We start from the raw sequence: 26,105 nt of genomic DNA on the forward strand, positions 1-26,105 counted from the left end.
GAATATTATTTAACCAAAATTAACTTTAATAACAAGTATCTTTTTTACTGAGAGAGGTACCTGCCAAGTCAAAGAATAGATATACACAGTTGTCTCATTAGATAGATATGTGCTCAGTGTGTGCTAGGAACTGTTCTAGGTCCTGGAGATAAAAGCAATGAACAACATCAAGTTCTTACCCTCTCAGACCTTACTTTCTAATGTGGACTGGGAGGAAGATAGTACACAAAATAACAAATGACAGCTTTTATTAAGTGCTCAAAAGAAAATAAAATGGGATTAGAACTAGATTGGAGTTCATATTTAATGTCCCTAGGAGTGATATAATTCAGGAAGTTGAACTGAGTTTCAGATGATCATTTCAAGTATACTAGATTCTCTCTACCACCCCCAAGAGATTTTCTAAATGTGTGCAAGAGAGAGTTCTGTTTCTACCTGTGAAGAATTAACTACTGCAGAAATTCCCTGCTTCTTCCTCCTGTAAACAACTAGAACATTGACAAAATATATTGAATAACTGTTTGCAGACACTGGACAACAGGCAGCTCAGGGCTGTGATCTCTTAGAGAAGGTAAATAAAGGAGGCAGGTCCCCCCACCCCATCTTACTACCTGAAGGCAGTTTCCAAGCTCAGCACAGGGATGAGGAACAAAACTGCCCTGTGATCTCATTGAGTTGAGCCAGAGATTACAGTTGAGGCAGCTAGAATTTGTGAAGGAGAGTACCAGAGATAAGGGAGAAAGAGCTCTGGATAGCTGCAGAGGATGCCTCTTAAGCTGTTGGCTAATTTCTGCTTTGCTCCTGTGTGGGTAAAACTCTAGGGTAGGAAAGGAACCACCAGAAAGCCATAGATCAGATGATTTCTGTAGCTCACAAGGGGCTGGGGATTAGTTTATGATCCCACCTGAAGAGTAGAAAGACCTCATAATGCAAGGGAAATAGGTGATATTCTTCTGTAGGCTCTATCCTAAGTAATGAGGCTGAATTATCCCTAGATCAAAGTGTCCTCTGGCCATGCCCTAATAAAGGTTTAAAAGCAAGCCTTGAGAGAGAAAAACTGGCCTGAAATAACTTTAACTGCCTGCCAGAACAAGTCCAACACCCTGAACAAAATCCAGTACCCTAAACCATAAAATTAACAGTGTCTAGCATCCAATCAAAAATTACCAGAAATGCAAAAAAGGAGTAAGATATGACCTATTACTGAGGGGGGAAATAATCAGTAGAAACAAACCCAGAAATTACAGATGGGATTAATGGACACAAGGGTAAAACAACTGCTGTGGTTACATTCCCTGTGGTCCAGAGTGTAGAAGAAAACATGAGCATGTTGAAGAGAGAAATGAAAGTACAAAAGGACCCAACTAAAAGGTTGAAAAGTGAAAAGTCCTGAGGTCCAAGCAGATCAGGAACTGAAGAAGAAAAGGTCAGTGAGTTTGAAGACATAGTAAAAAATGGCTGATATGAGACAGAGGGGAAAAGACCGAAAAAAAAATGAAGAACCACAGTTGACTGTGGAAAAATAACGGGTGGTCTCAAATATGTGTATTTGATGTCCTAGAAAAATAGGGGTAGAGGAGGAAAGAAAGGAATGGCCAAGAAATTTCCAAATATTCTTTTTTAGAATGGATTTTTCTTTTTTTGGTTTGTTTTAATATTTATTTGAGAGAACAAACAAGCAGGGGGAGTGGCAGGCAGAGGAAGAAGCAGACTCCCTGTGAAGCAGGAAGCCCGATGTGGGGCTCGATCCCAGGACTCTGAAATCATGACCTGAGCCAAAGGCAGACACCTAACCGACTGAGCCACCCAGGCGCCCCCTCTTTTTTCAATTACCCAAGGTATAGTATGAAAACGATAAATCCAATATCTAAGACACTCAGCTAGCCCCAAAGAGAAGAGACATAAGGAACATCACAGTAAGACACATTGCAGTCAAATGGCCAAAAGCCAACAACAAAAATAAAATCTTGAAAGCATCCAGAGGAAAAATGAGGCAATATGCAGAGAAGAACAAAGGATGAAAAAAAAAAATCATATCAGAAATGTTGCATGACAGAAGACAGTGGACCAACATCTTTAAAGTACCAGAAGGGAGGTATAGAAACAGAACAGGAAGGCTTTCAACCCTAGAATTCTGTATTTCAAAAATGAAAATAAAGGGGTGGCTCATTTGGTTAAGTGTCCCACTCTTGATTTCCGCTCAGTCATGATCTCAGAGTCATGAGATCAAGCCCGTGTTGGGCTTCATGCTCAGCATGGAGTCCACTTGAGAGTCTCCCTCTCCCTCTGCTCCTCCTCCCTGCACTCTCTCTAAAATAATAAATAAATCTTTTTTAAAAAAATGAAAATAAAGACCTATTTCAAAGAAAGCTGAAAATGTCACCAGCAAAGTAGCACAACAAGAAATGTTAAAGGTTTTCAGCAGAAAAAAAAAAAATACCAGATGGAAATTTGGATTTACACAAAGTACCCTAAACATGGTAAAAATGAGGATAAATATAAAAGACATTTCTTATCTTTGATTTCTCTAAGATGATTAACTGGTTAGAGCAAAATGAATACTAATGTTATGGGGCTCATAACATGACAGTATGAATGTAACATCAAAGACAGGAGGGAGGAAATTATAAGATTCTTACATTGTTTATCCCAAGAATGCAATGTTGGTTCATCATTCAGAAATCAATGTCATTCACCATTATCTGCTGACAAGAACGAAAACCATATGAGCATTTCAAAAGGTGCACAAACAGCATTTGATAAACTAACCACTAATTCATGATGAAATCTCTCAGGGAAACTAGGAATAAAAGGAAAGCCCTAACTCAATAAAGGATAGCTATGAAAAACTTACAGGTAATTATAATTAATGGTGAAAGACTGAATACTGTTCTCCCCTAAATTGGGACCCAGGAAAGAATGTTTGCCCTCATTAGCTCTATTGAACATTGTAGTGGAGGCCTTACAGTATGGTACAGCAAGGAAAAGCAATAAAATGCATACACCTTGGGGGCAGGCAGAGAAGTGAAACTGTTTTTATTCTCAGACCATAAGATGATCCATGTGGAAAATCCTACAGTGGATACAAGAAAAAAATTTTTTTAACCTCAAACTGATAAATAGATTTAGTGGGCTTATAAGATACAAGACCAATATATAAAAGTCATTGTTTTTCTATACTAGCATTTAGCAGTTGATAATGGAAAATTTGAAAGCAAAACATTGAAAATACTATATGAAATACTTAGTAGTGAATAGAATATATGCAACACTATACACTGAAAACTGCAAAACCTTGAGATAAACTAGAGAATACCTAAATGCAATGGGGAGATACATGTACGTGAATTGGAAGACTTGGGATGTCAGTTTTCCAAAAATTGATTTATAGATTCAACACAATTCCAATCAAAATCCCAGAATTTTTGGAAGGGGGGGCCAAGTGAATGTACACCTATACATGTGAAATAAGAAATATATATTGGTTTCTGACACGATTCCTAAAACCCTTGTAATCTCCTGAGTGGTAGGCGTGTCTGATGCAGAGCTTATGAATCCCCTGGGATGTCCCGGGTAAAAGGACTATCTTTTATTCTAATGAGATGACCCTTGGTGGACTCCTGAATGGGAGTTGGTCACTAGAAAGACCACATCTTGATTAGAAGCTTGGAACTTTCAGCCTCCCCCCCCACCATTGTCCAAATAGGGGAGAGGGCCTGGAAATTAAGTTAATAATTCATCATAAGCCTACATAATGAAGCCTCCACAAAAAGTTTGGGGTTTGGAGAGTTTCTGTGTTGGTGAACACAGCCATGTGCCAAGAGGGTGGCATACCCCAAGGGAACAGAAACTCCTGCCTTCAAGACCCCTCCAGACCTCTTCTTATGTACTTCTTCATCTGGCTGTTCATTTGAATCCTTTAGAATGTCCTTTGCAATAAGTCAGTAACAGTAAGGAAACTTTTCCTGGGTTCTGTGAGCTGCTGAAGCAAATCATCAAACCCAAGGTGGGGGTCATGGAAACCATCGATTTGTAGCCAAGTTGGACAAAAGTTTGAATAACCTAGGGACCTACTACTTGTGATTGATGTCTGAAGTGGGGGCAATCTTGTGGGACTGAACCTTCGACCTGTGGGGTCTGTGCTAACTCCAGACAGTTAGTGTCAGAAGGGCATGGTGTGAAAAACTCACACGTTGAATGTCTGACATGTTGTGCGAACAAAGAAATAATAATAGTTTTCTTTCTACTCCCCATATGACCCAGCCTTCCATTCCTAGGAGTTTACCCAGAAGAAGTGAAAACATACATCCATAGCCTTCTTCATGATAGCACAAAACTGGAAATAATGTAAATATCTATCAACTGACGAATGGATGAGCAAATTATAGTGTATTCATACAATGGAATACAGCTATAAAAGAAAAAGGAACAGGGACACCTGGGTGGCTTATTCGGTTTAGCGTCTGCCTTCAGCTCAGGTCATGATCTCAAGGTCTTGGGATTGAGTCCCACATTGGGCTCCCTGCTCAGCAGGGAACCTGCTTCTCCCTCTATGCTCTCTCTGTATCATAAATAAATAAATAAATGAGTGAATACATACATACATACATACATACATACATACATACTTTTAAAAGAAAAAGGAACAAATTATGTATACACACAGCAACAGAGGTAGATCTCAAAAGGGGTCGGTAATTTAGAGAAGCTAAATACAGAAGACTACGTTTTTATTTGCATGAAATTTTAGAAAAGACCTAGTTCTGTACCAACAGAAAGCAGATGAGTGGTTGTTGGGAAAGTGGGGAAGGGGATTGCCTGCAGAGTCATGAAGGCACCATTTGGGATGATGGAACGGTTCTAAATCTTGAAGAAATGGCTACGTATGTGACTGTTCATTTGTCAAAGTCCTCAAACTGTGCACTTAAAATTGGTGAATTTTAGTAAATGTAAATTATCCTGAAAGCTGATTTTTAAAGTATGCAAAACAGATTTTCATAAACCAAATTTGAGGTCTGATGATGGTCGTGTGAGTAAATAGTATGATGAGTACCTCAAGAAGCTAATACAATCTTATGCTTAAGTGATACAAGCAGAATTGTTGGCTCATTCTGTGTTCAGAGTAGGATAACCCCCAAGAGAATAAAGGGATTTGGAGCCAGGAGTTTTGAAAAAAATTGGAAGGAATGGGAGATGTTTCACCAAGAGAAGGAAATATTGGAGGTGAGGTCCAAACTATTGTCTCCAGGTATTTGAAGGACTCTTGTATGGGAAGGGATTGGATTTTTTCCCCCCTGAATGTTCTGGCTACAGAAAGATAGGTTTCTACCTACCACAGAGCTTCTCAGGCTATTCAGTTTGGGAAGTTTTTCAGACTGGATTGTATTGACAAGAATGGTGTGCTGTTGAGATTCTAGAAACTTCTGAAGAATGTGCCTCAATTTCAACTTGTGTTAATACTTAAATTTTAATTGGGTACAGTGATTGCACAAGTGACCTAAATTCACTGGCCTTCCTGATCTCTCCTGCTTAATCCCTCTGCCCCAGCTACAATTTGGATTATGGCTTGCTTTTGTAATTCATTCTTACAGATTCAACTTCCATGATACCATCCTTTCCTGGTTCTCTCTCACTTCACTTAACAGTCCTTCCTTTCTAATGACAGAAAGGGGGTTTGATAGGTGACAACTACATCACTGTCAGGGGGATTTGCAAAGCAATGATCTCATAAATTACAAGTGATTGTGAAAGGTTATCTGAGTCTCTTCCCCGCCCCCCAAATTTGGAAATTCTTTTGTAAGACAAAAAACAAACATAAATCAGCCGGAGAAAGACAAATATGATATGATTTCACTCACATGTGGAATTTAATAAATAAAACTGATGAATATAGGAAAAGGGAAGGAAAAGTACAATAAAAACAAGGAGGCAAACCATAAGAGACTCTTAACTATAGGGATCAAACAGGGTTGCTGGAGGGAAGGTGGTAGGGAATGGGGTAATTGGGTGATGGACATTAAGGAGGGCACGTGATATGATGAGCACTGGGTGTTGTATGCAAGTGATGAATCACTACATTCTACCCCTGAAACTAATAGTGCACTATGTTAACTAAATTGAATTTAAATAAAAAATTTTTTAAAAAAAGTATAATGAAGAGAGGATGCAATGCAGTTGTAGACCCACCCATTTGCTAAGGAAATTGCTTATCCTCTCCAAGTCCATTTCCTTATTCTACAAAATGGGGATAATTATATCTACATCATAGCTGTTGTATGGATCAGATGATTAAGTGAAATAACATACATGCAAATGTTCTGCCTTGAAAAAGCACTATCAATGCAGAAATTATTGCTAATTTGGCTATGAAGGTACAGATTACCTTATTTTATAAATCTGTTTTGAGTTTCTTTTTAGTTACACTTGCATCCAAGCAGAGTATTGTGTGCATGCAGATTACTCACTGAACTAACTTAACATATAAACATGTGGCCGAAGAGTGCTAACTTCCCAAGTACCGTCAATGAGACTTGTCTGCTCTGGTCTCCTAGAGTTCTACTCTTGAAGTTTCTTTGATAGGTGACAGCTTTAGGGCTTACCATTCAGCACAGGTTCCAACCACTAGATAGCAACACATTTGTTTGTCAAACTTATGTATATTCTCTCTCTTTCCAAAAACTACTAGAGGCAGGGCAGGTTTATTTTAAGCAGCAATCTACAGGCAGAGTCCTAAGGCAGATCTGTTCTTTCATGTGCCTTCCTTTAGCTAGATAGCAAGTATAAGAACGCAGCATTGACCCTGGTCATTTTAGCAGCAGTTCTCGGAGTTCTGTTCCACAGCATTGCCCAAGGAATAAACACTGTGTTATCTACTGCATGGATAGACCTTGTAATCGATAGTAATCATCTTAATGACTTAATAACCAAATCAGATCTGAAATCCCACCATACTCCCATGCCGCTTTACTTTCCCGTTGATTGTTTGATTGTGCGTAAATATATTATCTGTAGATTTTTCACATCAGACCATTTTCATTGAGATGTCCCTTACCCCCATTCTTATCTTTCAGCCCTTAATTTCTCAAGGAATGTAAACTAATTTGAATAAATAGCTGAAGTTGGGGGAGGGGTTGATAAAGATAATTCTTCTCCATACATAGACTATATTACGATGGAAAATGGCATTTAAAATCTGTGCTACTTCTTTCCTCTTTGACCAGATTTGTTAGGTTTTTAGTAATGTGCCCAAGAATTCTGTTCGTTGTGGTGGGGCTAAGCCTCACCCTAAGTGTGTCACTCCTCATCTGACATTCTTTCTGCTGTCCCATTTTGTCCTACTGCTGTTGTCATCACAACCTGATTCTTGTGTTACATAATATCCCTGATTTCTTTGGATGATATTCTCAACAAATATCACCAGGATGTAAAAGTTTTAGGATAGACTATGCAAAGAGCACAGCATTTTTGTATACAATACCTTGTATCTATTTTCGGTAGTGACCCATTCATCTGCGGTTGTTCTGTAGGTCCCTGCACGACTCCAGATGCTTTGATTCCTTTGCTGAAGGGTTTCATAATCTAGTGACTCAAGACTTCTTCACTTATCCCAGACTTCTTTTAAGTATACAGCCAACAGACAAATATTGATGAACATGCAAGAATTTAAGATACAGAATTTTTAAAAGCCCTTACTAAAGAAATTATCAAAAGACAGATTTCAGCCAAAACAGGGAGGTAAGTGGAGAATCTTTGGCAAAGAGACTATGGCATCACAGCATCAGATTCAGTGTGCTGTGTAAGCCTGAGAAGAGGAAGTGATTGCCACAGAATGTCAATGTCATAAATTCTGACAATGTAGAAATAATGACTAGGTGAGAGGAAGAGTAGAAAAGGTGAGAGGTGTAGTGTATGCATGCTAATATCTTCAGATTTTATTGCTGGGAGACAAAAACTATCAAAACAAAGCTATAAGTATATTTAATGGTTAAAAAAAGCAATAAACATTGTAAAATCAAAAGTGTGGGAGGATGGTAGGGAGGTAATTCAAATATTCTCGTTTATCATTGCTGATATTAGCGTTAGTACAACCATGTTTATGTAGTTATACATAAAGTAACCACAAGAATAGAACCTTCCTAAGTAATCATATAAAATAAAGAACATAAAGCAAAAAGCAAAGACCATATTGTGAAAGATTCTTTTTTAAATGACACTGCAGAAGCTGAGAAAGTGAAATTTTTTAAAAAGTCATTTATAATAGCATGTAAAAATGTAAAATACAGTTGATCCTCATTATTCGCAGATGCCATATTTGTAAATTTACGTAGTAAAATTTATTTGTAACCTCAAAATCCATATGTGTAGCACTTTCCGTTATTTGTAGGCATGAGCAGCCTGGTGAAAAATTTGAGTTGCAAGCTGAGGTTGAAAAAGGTTTCAATCTGCTTTTTAATTTCAGCTCTCATATTGTAAACAATTATTTCTAAGAAATATGTATTAACCAAGGTGTTTTTAAACAGAAACATATAAAACAAGGTTATATATTGATTGATTGACAAAAATGTGACCAGAGGCTCACAAGAACCTGCATTTTCCTGCGTATTCACTAATTCATTGCTGGAAACAACTTTATAGAATGTAACTACCACTAATGAGAATCGACTGTACTAAGGGTTGAATCTAACAAAAGATGTGCAATATTTCTACACTGAAAACTAAAACACCTTGCTGAGAGATGTATCATATCTCTAAATATGTGGAGAGATATAACATATTTGTAGATCAGAAAACTCAGTATTGTGTCAATTCTTCCCCAAATTACTTGTAAATTCAATACAATCCCAATCAAAATTCCAGTAGTTTTTTTTTTTTTTTTTAGAAATTGACAAACTGATTCTAAAATTCATTTGAAAGTGCAGAAACCTAAAAACAAAAATAGTTTTGAAAAAGAACAGGATTGGAACACTCATGCTAACTTCAAGACTTTTTTTTTTTAAAGCTGCAAGAATCAAGACAGTGTGGTATTGATTCTTGTAAATAGATCAACAGAATAGAGTCCATAAATTGACCCAGATATATATGTTGATTTTCAAGAAAGGTGCAAAGGCAATCAGTTGCAAAAAGATAGCCTTTTACACAGATGGTGCTGGAACATTTGGATATCCATATGCAAAATGTGGTTTTTTGATCCATACCTTTTACCAGATCAAACATTAGATCAAAATGGATGATAGACTTAAATCTAAAACTTCTAAAAGGAAACATAGAAAACTTTTCTGATTTTGGATTAGACAAAGATTTCTTAGATTCAAAAGCATGATTTATAAAAGAACAAAATAATTAGATGTAAAAATTAAGAACTTCTACTCTTTCGAAGAAACTGTTCAGAGCATGAAAGATGAGCTATAGAGTGCGGGGGATATACTTGCAAATCATACATCTGGTAAAGGATTTGTATTCAGAATATATAGAGTCCTCAAAACTCAATAAGAAAACCTAATTTTTAAAAATCAGCAAGAGGGGGCCTGGGTGGCTCAGATGGTTAAGCATCTGCCTTCAGCTCAGGTCATGATCCCAGGGTCCTGGGATCGAGCCCCACATCGGGCTCCTGGCTCAGCCGGGAGTCTGCTTCTCCCTCTCCCTCTGCCTCTCCCACTGCTCATGCTCTCTCTCTCTGTATCTCTGTGTCTCAAATGAATAAATAAAATCTTTAAAAATAAATAAATAAATAAATAAATAAATAAATAAATAAAATAAAATAAAAATCAGCAAGAGATTTGAAAACCTTCCAAAGAAGATAGAGATGGCAATTAGCACATGAAAACCTTCTCAGTGTCATTAGGGAAATATAATTAAAACCACAATGAGGTCTCACTACAGACTCATAGGATGACTAAAATGGAAAGATGACCATACCAAGGATTGGCACGATGTGGAGCCCCTGGAGCTCCCATTCATTGCTGATTGGAATGCAGAATGCTACAATCAATTTGAAAAATGATTTGGCAGTTTCTGAAATAGTTAAACATATACTGGGGCGCCTGGGTGGCTCAGTCAGTTGAGCATCCAACTCTTGGTTTCGGCTCAGGTCATGATCTCAGGGTCCTGGAATCAGCTGTGTTGGGCTCTGCATTCAGTGGGGAGTCTACTTGAGGAGTCTCTCCTTCTCCGTCTGCCCCTCCCCCTACTCATGCATGCTCTCTCTCCCTCCCTCCCTCTCTCAGATGAGTCCTTAAAAAAAGATGTATATTATTAATTGTTCTTTATTTATGAGTACCTTATAAATAATAATATTGTATCCTTTGTTAACAATACAGTGTTGACAGTAGTTATTAATCATATCTGACCTGTAGGTGTTCTTTCCTGATAACTTTTTTAAATTAATAAATTTTATTTTAAGAGCAAAAATAAAAAGTTATACCACCATGTGTCCAGCTATTCTACTCATAGGTATTTACCCAAGAGAAATTAAACTATATGTTTATACAAACACGTCTACATAAATGTTCATAACAGCTTGGTTTGCAGTAGCCCAAAACTAGAACTAACTTGATGTCCATCAACAGATGAATTGTATGAACAAATTGTAGTATATCCTTTAAAGGGAAGACTACTACCCAGTAAGAGGTAATAAACTGTTGATACAAACAGCAACGTGAAGGAATCTCAAAATAATGACGCTAAAAGAAGCCAGACCCCCAAAGAAGTACATAATTTAAGATTCCATTTCTTTAATTCTAGAAAATGCAAACTAGTCTGTAGTGGCAGAAAACAGTTAATTGGCTGCCTGGGCATGAGGAAGGGGCTGGAAGGGAAGATTGAATTATAGAGGAGCATGGTGCAACCACTTCTGTGGTTTATGGAAATGTACATTATTTTGATTATGATGGTGGTTTTATAGGTATATAAACATGTCAAAACTTATTAAATTATACATTTTAAGTAGATGCAATTATTTGTGTCTCAATTATACCTCAGTAAAGCTGTTTTTAGTAAGACTAGTAGCAATACAAGCAGAAAATATAGCATTTATCTTGTACTTACCAATAAACATTAATGTTCTAAACCTACATATTAAAAGAATTGGATCACATAGAAAAAAATACAATTACAGGCTGTGTATAAGATACATCTAAAAGTGGTTTAGATTGAGGGTAAAATTATGGAGAAGAACATACCGATGAAATTCAAAGAATGCAGAACTTACAATCTTTTAGAATAAATTAATGGTAAAAGTATTAAGTCAAAGAAGGGTTCTATATAATGAAAAGGGGTACAACCCAATGAAGTCTAAGAGTTATGATTATTATATATTAAATAACCTAATTTCCTCAAAACATATAGACAGTGCATAGAAAAAAACAAATTTTATGTGATATGTGTATAATACGACCTTTACACTGAAAACAGAAACTGTCTTCTTTATAAACACTGACTATTCGGACAAGTTGTTTAAGTAATATTTTTAAACCTTAAAAGTAAAATCATAAATGTGCTAAAGAAAAATAGAAAATTCTTTGCTTTATCTGAGAGTGAGGAAAGCCTTTCTAATTATGAAGTAAACTCTGGAAACCATAAAAACAAATTTAAAAAGTTTCACTGTATAAACTTGTAAAAAAAAAATCTACATGGCAAAAAGAAAATCTTAGGTAAAGTAAAAACTCAAATGAGTAGGGAAATTTGGAATTCATATAGCCAACAATGAGGGTAATCTCTTTAATATATAAAGAGTGCCTACAAATCAATAAGAAAAAGACTAATATTCCAAAAGCGTAATGGGCAAAGGATGTAAATGGTTCATAGTAAAGAAAAAGGGATGACTTTTAAGCATTTTAAAACATGTTTAGCTTCACTTATAATAGTAGAAATGCTTAGTGAAAACACAATGACATCATTTTTCACATATCCGATAGTGGAGACCGTAACAATTACTCCCTATGTTGGTGAGGAAGGGGAAAACACACTCCTATCTGGTAAGAATTCAAATTGGCTTAACTTCTATGAAAAGTAATTTGACAATAACTTTTTATATACCATTTAATCCAGTAATCTTATTTCTAGGAATTTATCCTATAGCTCTATCTCCCTATATGCAAAATGAATAAATAAATAGGGAAAAAATTTATTAATTTATTAGAAAAGTCAGTCTGCATTTGTACATCAAAAAGAATGAGTCAACACTAGTAGCTAGGCACTGTGTAATATGCTATCATTTTTTAATATATCTACTATGTTAGTATAGCCATAGATTTTCCCTGAAAGGATACACAGGAAATTGGTAATAATGCCTCTCCCTATGCTTGAGGCCTGGAATTGGAAGGAACATACTAATTTACTGTAACATTTGGTACTTTGTGCACATATTACCAATGAAAAATATCCTTTGCCTTACAAATCAATCGAGAACCTGGAAGACCCTATACAATTAAATTATCCAATAAAGATTTTGAATGTTTTAGTAATAAAAAATAGCTGAATATAATAATTATTACATGTTGGGCACTGTATTCTGGGTCCTTTACAAACATCTGAGTTTTTCCAACAACTCTTTAAGGTAGTTGCAGTACTTTACAGGTAAAGAAATAGATTCAGAATATGGCCTAAGGACACGCAGATAATAAGGGCCCTTTTAAGAAGTTCAGTTGAATTAGGATTGAGAAGTAACATCCAAATAGACATCCAAACTTCTCCCAAAAGCATTTATGGATGGCTTGTGTGTGTGCTGGTAGGTACACATGTCAGGTACATTATGTTTTCTTATACTTCCAAGGAAAGACAGCCATCGTCTTACTCAAAATTTTGTGGATTAGGATTGGAACTTGTATGATTCCAGCAGGCTACACATCTTGAAAATACCAGCTGCCAAGATAAATGTCGTCTTTTGAGAGTAAATATTGTCATGTTTCTGTGTAACTATGATGTGGCCTTATTGAATTTTAAATCTAGGCCAAGCCATAAAAATAAAAATCAAAGTAAAATGAGGGGAAAAATTTGAAATGTTACCCCTCCCCCTTTTAACCTAACATCTTTTAAATGAGGACTTTTGCTTCTATCACTATAATCAATAAGGTTTGGTATTTTGAGCAAGGGTAAATTTCAGCCTTTTTAGTCTTCACTACTCAAGGGATCATTTTGACTGTTGATAAACTGGCCTACATATTAAAATACATCTTTGTGTATCTTAATATAAAGTCGCTTCATATCAGATTCAGTTTATAGCATCTGGAAGTTTGCCTGCTCAAGGCAACAAATTAGGGCTTGCGTTTACTACTGACTCACTGTAACACATGGTTTGTGGTGGATACCTATGTATTTTTTATCCAGTGCTCTTTAGAAACAAGATATACCTTGGAGTTTTTTCCAGTTTTATTGAGATATAATTGATATACAGCATTGTATAAATTTAAGGGGTACAGCATAATGATTTGACTTACACGTGTTGTGGAATGATATACAAATGAAGGTATACCTTGTTTTACCCAGTAAATGCATTACTTAACAAGAAGTATGTAAATGGAATTACTGAACAATGTATCTTTTTCAGCTTAGTCATTTGCAAGATGCTTTGTTTTTCCTTGTAAGTCGTATTTATTCAGGCTCATTCTTTCAATTAGCTTTGTTTCCTGTGGCAAGTAGCTCCCCGTGTCTGCAGATACTTACTCAGATAAGTAAACATATGTTGCAGCAGACAGATTGCATATGCCTCCTTTAGAGTGTTGTCCACTGACTGGTTAAGTATCTCTCCATAAAGCTTACCAGCTCCTGTTCTTACGTGAGACTGCGGTTAGGCTTCGCAGTCTGGCTTAAGGTATATGGCAGTAAGAAATCCCATCTTTGTTTTAATTTTCGCTGAAATATCTTCATTTCTTCCCATGCTCCTCCTTGTTCGCATCTAGAACCATAAACTGTTCAAAAGCAAAAGCACTGCTTTTTTGAAGAATGACTTTGTTGGAGGTCAGCTTCTCCAAGTGTGGCCCCCACTCTTCAGGTTACCGTGGATGGGGTGGTCCTTGCTGTGGGGTTGACTCTGGGTACCAGCGGTTCTGACATGTGCTGTGTGCGTGGAGACCGGTGGAGCTCCAGAGTCGCCTGGCCCCTGCGGGGCTGTATCCCTCCTGCATCCTCTCCTGTGCGGAGCTGCTGCTTAATCCGTATGGAAAGATGTTTGCAGTCAAGTGTGCGCTTTGAAAGTCACCATAAGAAATACGCTGTCACTCATGGTGACTAGTGCCCAGAATGGGCTTGGTAATGTGTGCATGTTATGTATACTAATGTGTGACCTAGCCACCATGTTCCTGTGTGGGAAAACTGCACTTCAGCCCTATTTCCCAAAAGAGAGGAGATAAGATAACTAATAGAAAAGGAGATTGCATATTAGGCAGCTTAGTAGGTTCTAAAGGTACCTATTATGTGAAATAATCGATGCAGACTGGAAGCTGACCGTTCACTTGTTCTGTACTTTGTGATAAAATGTAACTGAAGCAATGACCTTGCTGAGACAACGTTGACCTTCCTGGGCAGAGGACCAACACTTGTAAGATGATAAAACTGAGGCACAGAGCCCTTAAATATCTTGTCCAGATGGCACGTGGGGATTCATCTTGACCCGTGCTGTTAACCTTGCAGGATACTGCCTGAATGAAGGCTGATTTGGAAAGATAGGAGTTCTTGCACTTGAGGAGCTTTTCATCCAATGTAAGTGGTAGAATCCCTTCGGGACAGGTCTCCCCAAGGCATGTGAGTGTGTTCTTGCCTACCTCTCCAGCTGCAGCCCTTGACGGTTCATATTTTCTGAACTCTGAGGTCCTCTCTTGTGACTTGTCCCACTGACCACATCCAGCTTCCTTATAATTAGGAGTGACTCCAAATTAGAAACAGGTTCCCCTCAAAGGTTCGTATCTTCTCTGGCATCTGTGTCTGCTGGATTGATGGACCACGTTCCCCCTCACCCACCCACCCAGCCCATGTCCAGACTGTGCATGCAGTAAGTTCTCTGCCAGGGTTCATCACATAGCTCAGTGAGCCGATCCTAGGCAGGTGTGGGAGTGGCCCAGTGCCAAGTTCAAAGTCATTGCCTCTAACAAACAGGCTTATCTTATTTATTTATTTATTCCGTGAAACACTGTTGATTTTGATGAAATCCAAGTTAGCACCTTGCGACTTTCTAATCGTACCCATGGTTCAGACGCTTGTTTGAAATATGGCTCTTTGAAAAGAGAATATTTTAAAGTGTGTGTTCATGCAAAATAAATTATGGATTCCTTTAGCCACCTCTTCTCTTTAGAAATAGCACTCATACATATTTTATACATAAATTGACAAGGATGGCAGAGACCTCATCTTCCCTGTAGCAATTTGAGCCAGACTGATTGAGGATTTATTGCCTAATTATACTTGTCAGCCTGACATAAAAGTCATTAGTTCTGGAAAAACATGTTTGTCGTACTGGGATTATCTCTAATTAATACAGTCAATATCGAACATATATTTAAAGCCGAACAGAATGGTAATCTCCAAAGCATATGTTCCTGGACTACAATGAACTGATGGTAAACCCCTTTGGGTCACAAAGCAGTGCTCTAAGAGCAGGTTTGTATTTGAGAAGAGGAAATGCCATGTTGTACCTCGTTCCCTCGGCTTTGAATACAGTGAAATCCGTGCCCTGGCACTAACTCCCACTGCCGATGAATGATAAAGATAACTAAAGAGCTCATGGAATTTGGCTGTCATTGGTGAGTGACTGGACCAGGACTCAAACGTGGGGTCCAGTGTGTGGTTTTCCCAGCATCAGAATCTACTGACCAAGTTGATCTCTGCAGTGTCCACACGTGGTCTTATTCCCCTTTCCTAAAGCACACGTGAACTTCGAAGTCAGCAGGATAAGCCAGGCAGTCCAACGAGGCAACCGTCTAGCGGGAATGGCTGCTTCTGCCCAGTGCCCAGGCGTGTGCTGGGTTATCGATGGTCATTGCAGTGAGGTGATACAGAGCTGGGGACCTCCCAGGACAGCGGTCATGCGCCCTGCCGCACGGCCCCGGCATCCTCGCGGACATGCTGCTCTGGATGGTGAAATCATTCTGCTCTTTCCAAGCTGCTGCACAGTTCACGGCAAACTCATTCATATGCTCCTACGTGGGCCCGCCTCTGCCATAAACATAAATGTCGGAAGTTGGTTCTGGACATCCAACAATCCAACAATTGGTTGGATGGACAGAAAAGGTTCAGTTCATTGGCCCTATTCAGTCCTACCCCAAAACGGTTTCCATTACGTTTTTCCATACCAATTAAGATGTTTCCACAGTGATAGACCCTGTCGTAGAATACTTGTGTTTAGTAACCAGAATGGCTGTGAGAGGTCAGTGTTGTTATTTATCCATTTTTATTAGGTCTTTGTGCAGTAATCATTTTTGCATAGCTATTTAAATCATGGGATGGACTAAAATACTAACTTGCAAATTAGAACTAGCAGGTAAAGTGGCAGAAAATAAACTTGCCATAAACATGCAGAAAAATTGGCCAGGGAGCCTATACTTCTCTACGCTGCCTCAGTAAAGAGTGCTGAGTTGTGGACATCATTTAGAAGGCTGTTGGGGATACAAGCTCATAGGTTTCTTGGCAGGACCCAGAAGACAAAGGCATCACTGGCTTCCCGAGTCGAGTGTGCAGGACATTTCCTAGGACTGTTCCCGTTGGGTAGGCTGTCAGATCACCTTCGACTTCTTCCTGAGATGTTTTGTTGGAAACTGAAGGGGAGGGGGTGCCGCGAACAGCCTCAGAGAATATCACTATCTTTGGACACGTGATGCAAAGCTCTTCAGAGCAGCTCCGTGAACATTTGAGATGTATTTGGAAAAGGTTCCTTTGGTGTGTAAGCCACACCAGGTGTCTGGCCCCCTCTTTGGAAAGGCAAACCCAACCCTAATTATATCTACTCATGGAGGAGACTCTGCAGGGTACTGCTGTTTCCAAAACCACGGTCATTTGATGTAGTCAGACTCTGTGTGGCCCCGGAGCAGGGACTGCCATCCTATCAGAGTTGACATCCGGGATGTCTAGACAAGGGAGATTATTAAACTCTTGAGTCATTTGGTTCTAAAACACATTAATAGAAAAATTAGATGTGGATTTGAAGAAGAATATGGTTACATTTCATTTGAAACTCAGGTTCACACACTTACACAACAAACACTGTATTCCCTTAAATGAGGTGGACTCTAGTAAGGCATGCCCCCACTGGTGTACATGATATTTGTGGTTTGCCGAAGTTTGGCTTCGTAGTATCTAACGTAACTAGTGATTTTTTTCTCCTTCTAGTCTAGTATCCCTTCTATTCCTGATGCCAATGCGTAAGGACTGAAAATTGCCCACGTGACGTGCTCGGTAGCTTTGCCTCCCCCTGAGAATGCTTCGAATGCCTTCCAGATTCCTTTTATGTGTTAATCTATAAATATTAATTTTAAATACTGATATAAAGCTTTGTTTACATCTCATCCAGCAACTGAAGGATATCACAGTAAAAATACATATTTGCTCAAACCACAGACAGCCGCCTCTTAGCCTGCATTCAGGAGCATAGGACGCTGCCGTGGGCAGCCTAACCCCTGCTCTGTGTGGAGGCTCCGGGCTACCCGCTCTGGCCACACACCTAATCCCATACCCTTGGGCAGGGGTAAGGGGAATACACAGATAGCCATAACGTCTTAAGTGATGAGTTACATGAGACAGACAAAATGCTCGGACACCAGTAGGCTTTGAAAACTGACTGGCCCAGTTGCCTTTTGCTGTGTGGTAAATTAGTAGCTTAGCAAAACCCATTCGATTTTGTTCATAATTCTGTGAATCGGGAATTTGGGGCAGGGCACACATGGGTCATTTGTCTCTGATCCACATGGTGAATTTTGGGGCAGTTGGAACCAGAGGATCCACTCCCAAGGAGGCTTCTTCGAAGACTTCTATATCTGGGTCTTGGTGCTCTGTGGCTTCCCTCTCTCCACGTGGCATTTCGGGCCGCAGGGCCTCACCTTGTAGTATGGTGGCCTCTGGATAGTTAAGCTTCTTCTGTGGGGGCTCGGGACTCCAAGAGCAAGTGTTCCAGGGTGCTAAGGAGAAGCTGTCAGTCTTCTTCTGATCCAGCCTTGGAAGTAGTCCCATATGTCGCTTCTTGTGCATTCTGTAGGTCAAGCTAGTTCCTAAGGGCAACCCAGATTCAATAAAGACAAATTAGATGATGCCTAGTCATCTCCAGAGCAGAAAGCTCTGGTCTGTAAAAGAGCTGGTTGTAAAACTCCTTTGGGGAATAAATCAGTTTTGCGCAACAACTGTTTTGTATTCGAGGAGAAAGCCTGAAATGTAACACATTGTTTTTCTATTTGTATTTGATTTTTGCCTTAATGCAGCAAAATCAAAGCTCCTGGCTTTAATCATGATGATAATGCTAATTGTGCATGGACAACGGTGGCAAGAGAGGGCTGTTTTAAGTAGGGGTGGCTGGAAATATGATTGTACCATTGACTGAAATAGGAAACCCAGGAGGAGAAAAAGTTAGGGCCGAACAGTATAGTGATGCTTTTACACCACAAGGAACAAAATACCCAACTAAAAGCAGCCTTAAAACCCTCCTTTTTCTCTCAGAAGTAGTCTGGAGCAGGTAGCTCCAGATGTGCTTCAACTCACAGATGTCAGGGCTCGGTCCACTTCGCTGAGAGTCTCTTGGCTTCCTGTCATGGTGCTAGATGACCACCTCCACTCCAAATATCACGGTACTGTGGTAGTAACAGAGAAAGGAAAGAATCTCTCCTGACGGCTCCCAGCCTCAAGCGGCCCACACCAGAGTTCTCCAAAGTCCCACTGGTCAGGGTTGGGTCACATGTCCACATGCTAGCTTCAGAGCCTAGGAGAGCTGGTATTGGCATTTTCAGGCTTTTTCACGGGAAGCCAGCTCAGCTAGAAGGGAGAACGTCATTAGGTAGGTAACCAACGATGTCTGTCACAATGATGAATTCCACTTTCTCTCCCTACACAGTTGATAAAGGCTCACTTAGCAGCCTTACAGAGCTTGAATTAGATAGGCTAAGTCCTAACTGTAATAAATTAGTATTTTCTAGAAGCCAGTTAGTTTCTCAGTGGGCTTTTCCCTTCTGCTCTGTGACTGAGAGCTGATCCCACTGCTTCATAACAAATGAATGATTTGATTATTTTCCTCTTCCACAATTTGCATGAAAGCTCTGTGGCTGTCATGAAGACATGTATCCATCCTGTTATGCATCTGCAGGATTGCCTTTCCAGTATCGTTACATATTTGATATCTCTGTATGTGCTTTTAGATATGTACCTACCCCCTTAGGGGAGCAAGAAAATTCTGTAGACATTATGAGCCATGTTTGTTTTACAGTCTGGGGGCTCAGAAAAGTCCCTGACATTTAGTCTGAGTTGAACCGGGACAACCAATTCTAGCTCCCCTGGGTAGCGGAGGCAGGCTGAGCTGAGCAGACCCTGTGACACAAGTAAAGCTAAGAAAGGAAGAAACTGTCTTGGCTCAGAAGGGGCTGAGCTTGGGCAACTGGGATTGCAGGGTAATACGTATACACACACTTGTACATTATATCCAGAATATCTGCAATGATTGACTATCTAAGCTGGGTGAAGCTGGAATCCTTTATTCTGTGGATCCTTTATTCTGTGGATCCTTTATTCTGTAATTGTAATTGTCTAATCTGTAATTGCACAAATGTGATTTTTCACCCCATAAAAATCACATGCCATAAATTTAAGCTGAGGTGTCACTGTGGGTACCTTTGTGAATGAAAAGGAGGGGAGGGGTAGGGAGACATGAAGAAGGAAGCTCTAAATCTCATCTTCTGTCTATAGCAGTTCATTTAGTCCTCTGACATTGGTTGAAAGCCTACCGCGCCCTCAGTGCTGGGGATGGAAGAACAGATAAAGGTACTCACAGTGCTGAGAGCGAGGGGGAGAGAGAGAGAGAGACACTACATCCCTGCCCTGCCCCCCCAGCACAGTAGAAAAGCAGATACGGGAGATCAGCACAATCCACCAGGCAAGCTAGTTGGGCTGGTTTTCCTTACAATTTTAAAGTGTCCTGTTTCCAAGTTTGAGTTGGTATAATAAAAATTACATTATGTTACAGTAATTGTGTTTGAACTACGTTACAGTGAGTGCCAGGAGAAGGCCTTACCTACCTTCCTGCATGATATTTCAGAAATAGGTTTCAAAGCCACTTGTTACCTTGGGGAAATTTGTGTTTCCAAAATACCTGCAATGATTGACTCAAGTCAGTAAATCTGTAATTTACTAGAAGCTGAATTTCCAAAAGTCCTATTTTAAATGTTAGAAGTGTTGTTGAAAAAACTGGTACTTCTAACCAGAGAAGAGTGTAATGATGCCTTAGATACTTGCCAGAAAGAAAGCAAAAACAGACTTCAAGCTTAAACTCTCTTCTGATTCCCCCCCCCACTGACCAAATTTGGCCCCACTCTTGGCTTTAATATGAACACAAGATCATGTGAGCCCAATTTGTGTCACCAAGGGCTGTCTGCATCTCTCCATTTGTTTCTGAGGATGCCACCGATGGCCTCAGGGGGCCTGGTTTGGACTGCCACCTTTTGCTCCAAATCCCAGTCCTGGCTTAATTCCCAGTCTTCTGAGGGCCAGCTCCCCACCATGCCTCTCCTCCCCGTGGGTGCAGCCTGACATGCCGCCAGCTCTCAGGACCCTGTCCTGGCAGGCCCGCTCTCCTGACTTGGCCCTAACAGAGGGAAATCACTACGAGAACTGGAAGCAATGGAGAGGTTGCTGTCACTCCAATTCTGAAGTTCCGTGGCCATCCCTCCCACAGGGGAGTGTATTGAGTGTATTACCTGTTGGTTCAGAGCCGTTCAGTTTCTCCCTGCAGAATCTCTTTTCCCACTTCTCCATCTTCCCTACATCCAGAAGCTTCCGGAACATGGCCTGCCCGTGGTACTTTCTTAATCAAAAAGTCTCAGAAAAAGGGGCGCCTGGGTGGCTCAGTTGTTAAGCGTCTGCCTTCGGCTCAGGTCATGATCCCAGGGTCCTGGGATCGAGCCCCGCATCGGGCTCCCTGCTCAGTGGGAAGCCTGCTTCTCCCTCTCCCACTCCCCCTGCTTGTGTTCCCTTTCTAGCTGTCTCTCTGTCAAATAAATAAATAAAATCTTAAAAAAAAAAAAAAAAAAAAAAAAGTCTCAGAAAAAGCATTTCCCTAACCCGAAAGTGCTCACCTTTCCTAACCCTGGTCATTCACACTGAGCTGCATCTGCCTGCATAAAAAGTGGGCAGAAGTTTGAAGTTGTAAGTTTTAAGGGGGCTCACCATTCAAGGTGTCCTGGATCAGGCATACAAGGCTTCCAAGTCCCTGTGCTTTCTCCCCTGTTTGGGGGTGGCCAGGCAGGGGTCAGCCTAGGTTTTGTGCTCCCCTGTACTGTGAGCAGTCTCTGGGTATGGCTTCTCTATCAGTAGCCTCTTTCATGTGCTGTGGGGGCTTATATTAACCTGAGCCACAAGAATAGTTTGAGTAAAACATGTCAGAAGAATTGGGTGAACCAACGACGTAGGGCCTGTAAAATGGCTATTTCTGGTGTTTCCTGGAGGGGCGCGGAAGTGTCTGTGGGGTCCCATGCCCAGGACTGTGCCAGGTAATGGGGTGAGCACAGCGAGACCTCCTGGGGCATTAGTTTCCCAGCAAGTTTGGAAATGTTTAAATGTTAAAACCGTCAGCATAGGAGGAGAATAAAAAATTACAATAATTTTCAGGTAAAATGTTATAATAGGAGAAACTTCACTGCAGGGTGCTCTCCCACACGTCTCCAAGGTTCAGGTGGCTTTCTTCCAGTTAAAGCAACTGTTCGAGAAACACTGTACTTAAGAAGGTACAATCATACAAAAATGTATGACATTTTAAAAGGGAGTTCTGTTATGGCACTTGTGAACTCCTGATTTTGCGGATATTTCTTATTTTATGTAATATATGTGTCATGAAACTTGTGTTTTGAGTTGAGATATTTGTAAATTGGATACTTTTAAGTGCAATAGATACTTTTTAAGGAAACCAAAATTAGTTTATAAATAATCATCCCAATTGTTAGTTTTATAAGTTTCAGTTTAATAAAATTATTTTTCCTAAAGTGGGTGTTTTCACTTAACTATAATATAAACATCCATTTATCTTGAAAATAGCTATTAGTTAGGCTTTTAAAAAATGTCACTTATGTCAATACCATTAAATTTATCTAACTCAAACCAATGAAAATTTAAGACTATTTTTGTTAGTGACGTTTTTTGTTAGTCTAAGAAGTCTTTTGTAGATTTCTGGCCATATTAAATATTTAAATTATTTCTAATACTTGTATTGTCTTAATGAAGCACGTAGAACAAAACAGTTCAGTCACAAAGTTCCTCAGGGCAGATGATTAAATAACCATGAGAGTAACCAAGCTAACTTCAAAGTTGATTTGGAATGTTGTACTACTTTTTGCTCTCAGCAATTATATTAGTCAAATATAAATGTTCAGAGTACATTTTCATTAACATGCTTCATATGTCCAGCTACTTCCAAATGCTTTCTTGGTCCTCATACAGTGTCATTATTCAATAAATGTTTAATAGAAAGGCTCATTAAAATTTTATTTAGTATACTTAATGTAAAAGAGTAGAAGTGAAGATAAATTAGGTTGAAGTGGAACGGATAAAATGTAATTGAAATAATTTGGAGTACAATTTAAATAAACTTTGTTAATTTGGAAGTCTTAAAAGTGTGTGACCACAGCTTAAGATGCGTTCAAATATATCATTATGAAGAAAATAAGAATATTGTATTACTGGTTTGTAGGTTCTTTAAGAAAGGCTATTAGCTTTAGTCTAAAAATAGAAAAGATAAAATTAACTTAGCTTTCTTTTTTATTAACTTAGTAAATGTCTGGGTTAAGCAACTACTTATACTCCGTTATACATCTTATGTAAATGTATGATCACTGGCTAGAATAATGTATAGATATCTTTATAGAACACTTACATTTTTTTCACTGACTTTTTTTAACTAGATTATAATCTCTATTGCATGGGGAAAATATAACAAAATGTCATTGACTGAACTGCTGTAGTGTTGAAATAAACTTTAAATTTTTAAATAAACCCTATTAATCTAAAAATTCAATCACTGAGTTAAGGTAATATGGAGAAAGTGTATGTTTTTTCAGAAATACGATTAAATTAAATCTTGCAAACTAGTAAATTAACTTTGATTTGGCTTAAATATTGTTCATACAAAGATAGAGGGTTGGGTAAAGCCAGAGTTGTGATGGTTAACTTCTCTGTAATTCAGGGCACAGCAGGGACAGGTTCTGACTTTCTTTTTTTTAAGATTTTATTTATTTAGAGAAAGAGAGAGTGAGCAGGGGAGGGGCGGAAGGAGAGGAAGAGAGAGAATCCTCAAGCAGACTCCCGGCTGACCGCGGAGCCCGAGATGTGGGGCTCGATCTCACGACCCTGAGATCATGACCTGAGCTGCAATCAAGAGTCGGCCACTTAACCAACTGAGCCACCCAGGTGCCCCAGGGACAGGCTCTGACTTTTTTTAAAAAAAGAAAAACTGTTGGCTTGTATTGGTTTTGCTGGTAGAGTGATATTTGTTAACTACAAGAATTGTGATTAAGTTGTTGAAATGAGATTTTACTGAATTTTTATATGTGTTTATTTCATTATTAGGCTATCAGCTGCAAAGGTCAACACAGTATATCATACACTCTGTCAAGGAATCAGACTGTGGTGGTGGAGTACACACATGATAAAGATACGGATATGTTTCAGGTAACATCTTGATTTTTCTTTTGGATGCAGTGTCATTAACATGACATCAGTTTCAGGTGTCCAATGTAATGATTCCATACTTGTGCATATTACAAAGTAATCACCACAGAAGGCCTATTAACAGTTGCTACCACATGGAGTTACAAAGCTTTTTCCTTGGGATGAGAACTTTTAAGATCCACACTCCTAGCTACTTTCATGGACACAGTGCAATAGTATTTACTATAGGCACCATGCTCTATGTGACATCCCCAGGACACACCTTTCTTTTCTTCATGGAAATTTTAGCACACTCTCCTTCAGTTCTGCATTTCGATATGTAATCAGAACTAGCCCAGTAGTGTTTGGTGATGTACTCAGAGAAAGAGGTGAGGATAATATAAAAATGAATTCCTGTTTGGGTTCTGAAAGATTAAGGGGGAAACCTTCATTCTAAACTGCAGACAGAAATTATAAAAGCTACATTCTTAGATCTCAGTGCAATAAAAATACACGTTAATAACGATAAAAATTTTAAAAACCAACCACTTTGAAAAGCCGTGTTTGAACACTTGAATCAGAAAGGACATCGATACTGCAGTTATTAGGCCTTTTAAAAAATTACTATGGGAACATTATGTAGCGAAACTCATGAGATGTGACTGACCTCATACTCAGAAGAAAATGTAAAAAAAAAAAAATCTGAAGTGCTTTCATTATACAAGGAAGGAGGGAACAAGGAACTAAACATTGGTCTCCAAGAGTTCTCTTTAAAAAATGACAGTAAGAAAATACAGAACAGGTTCGTGACTAGCTTTAGTGGTATATAATAGAAAGTCCAGAAATACATCAAAAGAAAGCAGAAGGAAGGAAATAATAATGGTAAAAAAATTCATGAATTTAAGAAGAAGAGAATTAATAATATATCTAAGATTTGGTACTTTAAAACAATAGAAAGTTAGAATTAAGGCTAATGAGGAGAAAAGCAAACTCAAATTGGGAACCATGAGACTTTGCATTTCTATGTGGAACGTTAAATTATTAAATAAATGATACTGAAACAGGTGTCAAACAGTATCCTAGATATTATCAAAAAGGGGAAATAAGGAGCTCTGAAAAATAAGAAAATATGCTCAACCGGACTTAAAAAAAAAGGAGAAATGTGAATTCAAATCACACAGAGATCTTACTTTTTCACTGACTAGATTGACAAAAATCCGAACAGTTTTGTCAGAGATGTGGGGAAACCCTCCCCTAGTCCTATAAATTGGTATGACCTCTGTGGGGCGGTGATTTGGAAGTGCTTGTGAAAAATGAAAAATGCTTACACTTTGACTCAGCTCTTCTCTTTCTAAAGCTCTTCTGTGTCTAGAGATTTACCCCAGAGATACCCCTACATTCATGCAGAATGACATTTTTACCAAGTCATTGCTCAAAGCATGGTTTAATAGCAAAAGATTGCTAAGTGAATTTAAATTAAAAAAAAATAATAATAATAGCAAAAGATTGCGAACAATGTAAATGTCATTCAGTAGGGGACCCTTTCAGTAAATTCAGGTACAGCCATATAGTTGAGGGAGGCCTCCAAGGCTATGAAACAGAACAAGAAAAAGCTCTATGTATGGACATGGGAAGAGCTCCAAACTTATTTAACGAATTAAATATTAATATTATTATATTGAGCCATTGATAATGTATTCAATTAAGATTACTTAATCTTCAATGTTAATAAATTTAAGTTATTAAATATATTAAATATTAAGTAGTATATTAATTATTAAATATTAGCATAGTTAAATGATTTAAATAATGCTTATATGCACTAAAAAGTTCCAAGAGGATAAATAAGACATTATTATTAAAGCAGTTGCCTTTGTGGGGAAGAGGATTGGGCGGGTGGTACACAGAGAGGTATTGCACACTATGATTTTTTTCTTAAGATTTTATTTATTTATTTGAGAGAGGAAGAGAGCACAGAGGGAGAGTGAGAGGGAGAAACAGACTCCCTGTTGAGCAGAGAGCCCAACGAGGGACCCCATCCCAGGACCCCGAGATCAGGACCCGAGCCAAAGGCAGACAGTTAACCAACTGAGCCACCCAGGCGCCCCTCACACTATGATTTTTGAAACATGTGAATGTGTTAGCTATTTTTTAAAAAAACTAAACAGGTGCTGAGCAGGGAGCCCACTTCTCCCTCTCCCTCTGTCCCTCTCCCATGTGTGCACTGTCTCTCAAATAAATAAATAAAATCTTTTTAAAAAATTTTAAAAAATAAACTTAAACAGTCCTAG

At 38.8% G+C, this 26,105-nt stretch overlaps 1 protein-coding gene across 3 annotated transcripts in view; it reads left to right on the plus strand.

Annotated features, from left to right (window-relative positions):
• PELI2 (pellino E3 ubiquitin protein ligase family member 2) overlaps positions 1 to 26,105 on the plus strand; it is a 193,394-nt gene that overhangs the window by 138,384 nt on the left and 28,905 nt on the right. For all 3 annotated transcript variants that reach the window (XM_032405176.1, XM_032405177.1, XM_032405178.1), the window contains exon 3: positions 23,734 to 23,835. In XM_032405176.1, the coding sequence (XP_032261067.1) occupies positions 23,734 to 23,835 (102 nt within the window). The remainder of the gene's footprint in view (positions 1 to 23,733; positions 23,836 to 26,105) is intronic.

This window comes from Phoca vitulina, unplaced genomic scaffold (assembly GCF_004348235.1).
Source record: "Phoca vitulina isolate PV1807 unplaced genomic scaffold, GSC_HSeal_1.0 scaffold7, whole genome shotgun sequence".
Lineage (NCBI taxonomy): Eukaryota > Metazoa > Chordata > Mammalia > Carnivora > Phocidae > Phoca > Phoca vitulina.